The sequence below is a fragment of the Acanthochromis polyacanthus genome, chromosome 21 (assembly GCF_021347895.1).
Source record: "Acanthochromis polyacanthus isolate Apoly-LR-REF ecotype Palm Island chromosome 21, KAUST_Apoly_ChrSc, whole genome shotgun sequence".
In the NCBI taxonomy this organism is placed as follows: Eukaryota; Metazoa; Chordata; class Actinopteri; family Pomacentridae; genus Acanthochromis; species Acanthochromis polyacanthus.
The window spans coordinates 31502301-31510352 of record NC_067133.1 but is presented as its reverse complement, the minus strand read 5'-3'; the positions used below and the strand labels follow the sequence as shown (position 1 = coordinate 31510352).

The following is an 8052-nucleotide window of genomic DNA, read 5'->3' as shown; positions in this document are numbered from 1 at the left end:
CCCAGTGGGGTAATGAGCTGTGGTTGGCTCATGGATCTGAACACTCTGCCGGTGTTGCCATTCTAAAGCATAACTTTTCAGGATCCTTGTTGTTAACTATTTGTGACCCGTCAGGCCATTTTATCTTCCAAGTGATAGACATTGAAAACACCATAATTGCAATTGTTAATATCTACGGCTATAACTCACATAATGACAATAATCTCCTGTTGGAAACTTTAGAAAATCATATTCAAACTGCTTCTAATAACTTTCCTATCTCAGGTATTGTAATAGGGGGTGATTTTAACATGATACTTGACCATAATCTGGACTGTTGGCCTCCACGCAACTCAGCTGCGGTCAATGAAAATCTGAAAGTCTTTATGCAGAAATTTAATTTAATTGATGTTTGGAGACACCAACATTGTAACTCCAGTGTCTATACATGGAGTAATAGAACTGCTACTAGGAAATCACGGCTTGATTTTTGGTTAGTTTCTAGTAACTTGAATACTGATAAAACATTAGTTAATATTATTACAACGCCACTAACTGATCATAATGCAGTCGCCATGTCTATTCCTTTACATTCTGCTTCCACAAAGATAAATAGGAATGCTTATTGGAAGCTTAACAGTTCGCTTTTAAAACATGAAGCAGTTAAATCAGGCATAAAGAGGATAATAGCTCAATTCTGGAATAAGGCAAATGCTGATGATGTTTACGGTAGCAATTGGGAACTTATGAAATTTAAAACTGCTCAATATTTGAGAAACTATGGCAGTACCTTGTCCAAAAACCAAAGACTAGAAGAAGAGAAAGTAATCTCTAATATAATTTCATTATCTCAGAAAAACCCTGCTGATATGTCACAAAAGGAGCGCTCTGATCTGATCTCAGAACAAACTAAACTTAATGAAATCTATTTACAAAAGGCTAAAGGTGCCTTTATAAGATCAAGAAAGAAGTGGATAGAAGCAGGAGAACAAAATTCAGCCTGTTTTTTTAGCCTAGAAAAACATCACGGAAAGATTAATTTAATCCAGCAACTCAACATTAATGGTGATCTAACTGATGATCCTAGAAGAATTGCTGACTTTTGCTCCAGCTTTTACAGGGATCTTTACAAGACCAATTACTGTCATCAGTCAGCAACTTCATTCTTTAGGTCACTAAAATTACTGAGGATGACAAAATGATGTGTGACGGAACTATAACTGTACAGGAAGTCACTTATGCAATAGAACACCTCAAAACAAACACGTCTCCTGGAGTTGATGGTCTTTCCGCTGAATTCTATCAAACATTTATTGAAGATTTATCTCCCTTCTTACTTAAAGTAATTGTAGAAAGTGTGGAACGAGGAACTTTACCCCCTACATTAACACGAGGCCTGATTACACTAATTCCAAAGTCTAAAAAAGACCACCTACTTATTGATAATTGGTGACCCATCTCACTATTAAACAGTGATTATAAGGTATTTGCATCTGTACTTGCTAAACGGCTTAAGAATGTCTTAGACCCAGTAATTGATGAGACCCAATCGGGATTTATGAGAAGAAGACATATCTCCAATAATATTCGCCTTGTTTTAGACTTAATAGACTACTCTTCTCTGTGCTCTGATGACAGTTTTATCTTTTTCTTAGACTTTTACAAGGCGTTTGATACCGTAGAACATAATTTTATCTTTCAAACAATTAAACATTTTGGATTTGGTGATTTCTTTTGTAAAGCAGTTAAAACTATATATTCAAGAGGCAACAGTTCCATTAGACTAAAAAATGGGACTTCCCCAAGGTTTGATTTACAGCGGGGCAAACGCCAGGGCTGCCCTGCTTCCCCTTACTTATTCATCCTTTGTACTCAACTACTTGCTACTCATATAAAAAATGGCTTGTTAAAAGGTATCTTTATTGCAGAAAGAGAAATTGTAATAAGTCAACTGGCTGATGACACCACGCTCTTCTTAAAAAATGCCTCCCAGGTCCCCATTGCTATCCATACAATAGATTTATTCTCTGCAGCGTCTGGCCTTTGTTTAAATCTCAAGAAATGTGAGTTATTTCCTCTCAAAGACTGTGATGAGTCTACAATTTACAATATTCCTATTAGAAACAAACTCACCTACCTTGGAATTACTATTGTTAAAAATCAGACAGATAGATGTTACGAAAATTTTAATGTGATCATAGACAAGACAAGGAAAAAACTGAACCAATGGCTTCAAAGAGATCTGTCTTTGAAAGGTAGAGTTCTACTAACCAAGGCAGAAGGGCTGTCTCGACTTACTTACGCAGCTACCCCTCTTGCTGTTGAAAAACAGGTATGCAGTGCCATTGACAAATTGTTATTTAATTTTATATGGAAGAATAAGACGCATTATGTTAAAAAATCTGTTATTATGAACACTTATGACTCTGGCGGCCTAAATTTTCTTGATTTCACTACTCTTAACAATACCTTTAAAGTTAACTGGATTAAGCAGTTTCTTCATAATCCTACATCCACTTGGAACTTTATACCCAAATATATTTTTTCTACCATTGGAGGCCTTGAATTTGTTTTATTGTGTGATTATAAAATAGATAAACTTCCCCTAGCTCTGTTGTTGGCATGGTCCTTAATCTATAAGCACAACTTCTCTCCTCACAGATGCTTCATTTGGAATAATCAGTTTATCAAATACAAAAACAAATCTTTATTTTTCAAACAGAAAAGTACTTTGAAAGTATATGTGACTCCAATAATAAGAAAGCTATGAAGACCTATCATTTGTGCTCTTTATTTTCTGTGTTTATTTAGCAGCCTTCCCCTCTGGCTGTTGTGTTGTCTGTATGTTTGTACATTTTAATAACTGCTGTTGTTATTCTTTGTAATAAATAAAAATGGGGAAAAAAAATCTAGCCCTATGGTGGGCGGTACCTCCCGTTTCACGGAAAGGAGTTTTGACAGACAGCTGCCACGGCCAATCATCACATTTCTCTCCGTCTTCGTCACCAGTGTTGCTGACGTGGAGGCAGGAAGTGCTTGTTGTTGTGGAGCTGCGATGGCCGAGGATCCGAACCTGCGAATCTCGGAGATCAGAGACCCGGCGGTTCTCTTCGAGCGCTACAACACCGAGGAGATCCGCCTGGTGGAGCGCAGAGTCCGCGGGGAGATCGAGCAGAAGAAGGAGGAGCTGCGGCAGATGGTGGGGGAGCGGTACCGGGATCTAATCGACGCCGCGGACACCATCGGGGAGATGCGGTGCTGCTCGGAGAGCGTCGTCCGGTCCGTCCAGGACATGCAGCAGTACTGCCGCCTGCTGAAGCTGGGAAGGCCCGCTGGGACGGGCAGTGGGCCGGAGGTGAACCACCCATACCTGCTGGTTATTTTAGTAGAACTAGTCTGCGTTAAAACAGGACGATTCACTGATTAGAGACGGAAGTAAAGATTATTTCACCTGAATCAAAAGCTCACCTGTATTTATGTAGCGTTTAAAGTGTGTCTCAGTATTAACTTTAGTTTAGTTTCAGTATTAACAACACAGTTCCATTAATTCCAGTATGTTAAAACGAAAACAGGTCTAATCCTGACCTCCAGTGACAGAAAGAAACTGTAAGTTTAAACCACAGACAGGTTTACAGATCAGATGTTTTCTTCATCACACACAGAAAGAGAGTGGCTGTCCAGCTTCAGAAATAAGAACATGTCAATAAGAATTGTGTTTGTTGTCATTACCCACACACTGTCTGAAGCTGCTGATTATATTATTATATATTTACATACATAATAATAATGTTTCTGCTGTAGAGCCAGGGGCAGTGGCAGGAGAAGTTCTACACCATGGCCTCTCAGATCAAGCTTCTCCTGGAGATCCCAGAGTGTATCTGGAGTGCCATGGAGGCATCTCAATACCTCCAAGCCACGCAGCTCTACCTGCTCTGCTGCCACCTGCACGTTCTTCTGCACCTGGAGGCGGCTACAGCCGGCCACTACAACCCCGTCCTCGCCCGCTTCCCCATCCTGGTCCGGCAGGTCGCCACCACCGGACACTTCAGGTACTGGATCCAATATGCAAAATGGTACTTGAGTCTAATGAATCTAGAGTTTCTGATGGATCCGTTTCCAGTAGACTAGGACCGTTTGGTAAAGCCAGAGGTGAGTCAGCAGACTGTCCTCCTGCAGGTCGGCAATTCTGCTGGACAGCAGGTCTCTGCTGAGGGGCCGGGCGGTGTCGGACCATGCCATCGCTGAGGCCCTGGTGTCCACCATGCTGCTGGAGGACAGCTCACCACGCCAGGCCCTGGCTGACTTCCTGCTGGCCCGGAAATCCTCCATCCACCAGCTGCTGAACCAACCACAGCACGGTATTCTACCACCTGGAACATCTGCCAGCTGTATGCTTCTGAACAGACTGTTCCAGTTTTTAGCCCAACACATGAAATACAAAGGCCCGTCACCATAAAGCAGGACAGGAACTGATGTACCTGTCTGAACAAACCAAACCTGACCCAACACAAATGTAACCGGGTGTGTTCTTCTCCAGGAGCTGGGATCAAGGCCCAGGTGTGCAGCCTGGTGGAGCTGCTGGTCACCACTCTGTTCCAGGCATACGCCGTCTTCTACCTGCCCCCAGAAGGAGGCCCGAGGACTGGGGAGGGAGCTCTGAGCTGTGGCATGCTCTTCTCCATCCTGGAGAACGTCACCTCCACCACCCCTGCAGGTAAACAATCCTGGAGATCACAATGTTCTTCAGGTTCTTCGTCTCAAAGAGTACAAGGGTTGATCATAAACCCATAAGACTGTTTCCCCTGATAGGACACCAAACACATCACGGTCACGCAACATGTGAGCAGTAGCTTACCCGTGTCCAGGTAGTTCACCTGGTGGAGCAGTAGTTTAGTAGGGGGGTGTAATGATAGAATGATATTCAGTTATTTTTATTTACTAACACAATAAAGGGCATGTAAACAAACTGAAATACAACTTTAGATAATGACACATTTATCTTAGGAATTATATTGTATTCACACACAAATATCTACAGTTCCTATCATAAGTATTCACCCCCTTTGATGTTTTACCCTTTTATTGCTTTCATTAATCAATCATGGTCAATAAAATTCAGCTTTTTTAACAAAAACATTTATTGGGAAAAAACTCTTTAATGTCAAAGTGAAAACAGATTTCTATAAAGTAATGTTAATGAAAGAAAATTATATAAATGAAAATACCAGGCTTTGCAAAAGTTCTGTTACACTCGGTTTCATGATCTTTAGAGACGTTTACATGTCGGAGTGAAAAATTCCATTAAACAAACTGAAAGTTCTACCTTATAGGCAGGTGTCCTTAATATAAATTTTTTTCTCCGGTGAAGTTGTATCAAGATGGAAGTCAAAAGAGTTGAGATATCTGCTCTCCTTTGTGCTGAACATCAGTCGGATGACCGTCCACAGAGTCGCGGAGAGGCTAAAGAATGGTGAAGATCTTTCAGGTCTTCACCATTCTTGAAAGATCACTGAAAGATCTTCACCATTCTTCAGCCTCTCCGTGACTCTGTGGACGGTCATCCGGCTGATGTTCAGCTGCTTGGCTCTGTCAGACTTGTTGTGGTCAGCATGAAGGAGAGCAGATATCTCAACTCTTTTGACTTCCATCTTGATACAACTTCACCGGAGAAAAAATTGTATTAATGACACCTGCCTATAAGGTAGAACTTTAAGGTTATTTAATGGAATTTTTCACTCCGACATGTAAACGTCTCTAAAGATCATGAAACCGTGTAACAGAACTTTTGCAAAGCCCGGTAATTGTTTGCATAATTATTCACCCCCTTCAAGTCAGTATTTAGTAGATGCACCTTTGGCTGCAATCACAGCGGTGAGTCTGTGTGGATAGGTCTCAGTCAGTCTGCACATCTGCCCACTGCAATTTTGCTCCATTCTTCTTTACAAAACTGCTCAAGCTCTGTCAGGTTGTGCGGGTATCGGGCATGAACAGCCCTTTTCAAGTCCAGCCACAGATTCTCTGTAGGATTGAGGTCTGGGCTTTGACTCGGCCACTCCAGAACATTTACCTGGTTCTTTTTTAACCATTCCTGTGTAGCTTTTGCAGTATGTTTTGGATCATTGTCTTGCTGGAAAATAAATCTTCTCCCAAGACGTAGTTCTCTTGCAGACTGAAAAAGATTGTCCCCCAGGATTTCAGTGTATTTTGCAGCATTCATTCTGCCCTCTATCTTTACAAGCCTTCCAGGTCCAGTTGCTGAGAAACATCCCCACAGCATGATGCTGCCACCACCATGCTTCACAGTGGGGATGGTGTGTTTTTGGTGATGTGCAGTGTTTGGTTTCCTCCAAACATGACATCTTGTCTGATGGCCAAAAAGCTCAATTTTGGTCTCATCAGACCAAAGAATCTTCTTCCACTTGACCATGGAGTCTTCCACGTGCTTTTTGGCAAACTCTAGTCCAGATCTAATATGACTTTTCTTCAACAGTGGCTTTCTCATTGCCACTCTCCCATAAAGCTTTGAGCGGTGAAGAACCCGGGCAGCAGTTGCTACATGCACAGTCTCTCCCATCTCAGCAGCTGAAGCTTGTAACTCCTTCAGAGTAGTTGTAGGGTCTTGGTGGCTTCTCTCACTAGTCTCCTACTTGTAGGTCACTCAGTTTACGAGGGCGGCCTGATCTAGGCAGATTCACACAAGTGCCATATTCCTTCCATTTCTTGATAATTGATTTCACTGAACTCTGGGGGATGTTCAGTGCCTTGGAAATGTTTTTGTAACCATCCCCTGAATTGTACTTCTCAATAACCCTTTCCCTGAGTTGCTTAGAGTGTTCTTCTGTCTTCATGGTGTAATGGTAGCCAGGAATACTGATCAACCACTCTCTGGACCCTTCAGACAGCTGTTTTACAACTCAATCACTTGAAACACACCCACACCACTCAGGTGATCTTCATTTCACTAATTGTGAGACTATTGGCAACAATTTGATGGACCTCTATTGAATTAGACCATTAAATTAAAAAGGGGTGAATAATTATGCAAACAATTATTTTTATTTACATAATTTTCTTTCATTGACATTACTTTATAGAAATCTGTTTTCACTTTGATATTAAAGAGTTTTTTCCAATACATTTTTGTGTTAAGAGAGCTAAATTTTATTGACCATGATTGATTAATGAAAGCAATAAAAGGGTAAAACATCAAAGGGGATGAATACTTATGATAGGCACTGTATATATAGCAGCAGATATGTACACGAGCGGAGACGTTTCAGTCTCCTACCTACACTTTCTTCATGTTATGTGCAAGGAGACGAGCATATCTACGTTTTCTCGTTAGACTGAACTCCTGGTTTCATTCACCGTGTAGCCAGCCTTGGAGAAAATGCGCTCTGATGGGGTGGAAGTGGCCTGAATGCACAGGCAGTATCTGGCTGCTAATGCCAGTTCAGGATAGCTGTCACAGTTCTGTTTCCACCATCCAAGTGGACCAGACTGGAGTACACCAAATACTGCTCCATCTCTGGCTGGACGCTGTGATTCTGCTCCTCGGAGTCTGACAGTGTTAGCATGGATTTCTCCTGCTGTTTTTTTTTTTTTTTTTTTTTTTCTGGTGGTGGCACAGCAGCAGTGTCCTCGCCAAGCCTTCCTGTCGGCTCCTTTTCCGCCTCCTGAATTGCTCAGACAGGCGGACAACCTTTAAATCAAATAACATTTTATTAGTCAAATCTCAGGTCAAATGGGTCATGTAAGATAAAGCAGTCTGGCATATGAATAAATACATAACTAAATATATAGTTTGATTCAATTTAGATGATAATAATAACAATCATATTTTAGTCACATCTCAATTTAGACAAGATCCCACTTCTCGTTGTTGAGGAAACTCAGCTGTTTGAAGCTCTGGTCCAGTGCAGAGGATAGGAGGTAAATTGATCCAAATCTGTCAGCTTCCATCTGCTGTCCATCTCCACGATCAGCATCTCTCCTTCATCTCTGCCATGGCAGGACTGTCCTCCTCCTCAGGTGACAGGTGGCGTTCCTTAAGTTAAGGAGCATCAGCAAAGT

General features: G+C 41.6%; 1 protein-coding gene across 3 annotated transcripts in view; it reads left to right on the top strand.

The window, feature by feature from the left end:
• The first annotated feature begins 2993 nt into the window (after window positions 1-2993).
• Window positions 2994-8052, top strand: part of cog1 (component of oligomeric golgi complex 1) — a 33627-nt gene continuing 28568 nt past the window's right edge. For all 3 annotated transcript variants that reach the window (XM_051941167.1, XM_051941166.1, XM_051941168.1), the window contains exons 1-4: window positions 2994-3334; window positions 3781-4028; window positions 4156-4337; window positions 4517-4693. In XM_051941167.1, the coding sequence (XP_051797127.1) occupies window positions 3035-3334; window positions 3781-4028; window positions 4156-4337; window positions 4517-4693 (907 nt within the window). In that variant the 5' untranslated portion in view covers window positions 2994-3034. The remainder of the gene's footprint in view (window positions 3335-3780; window positions 4029-4155; window positions 4338-4516; window positions 4694-8052) is intronic.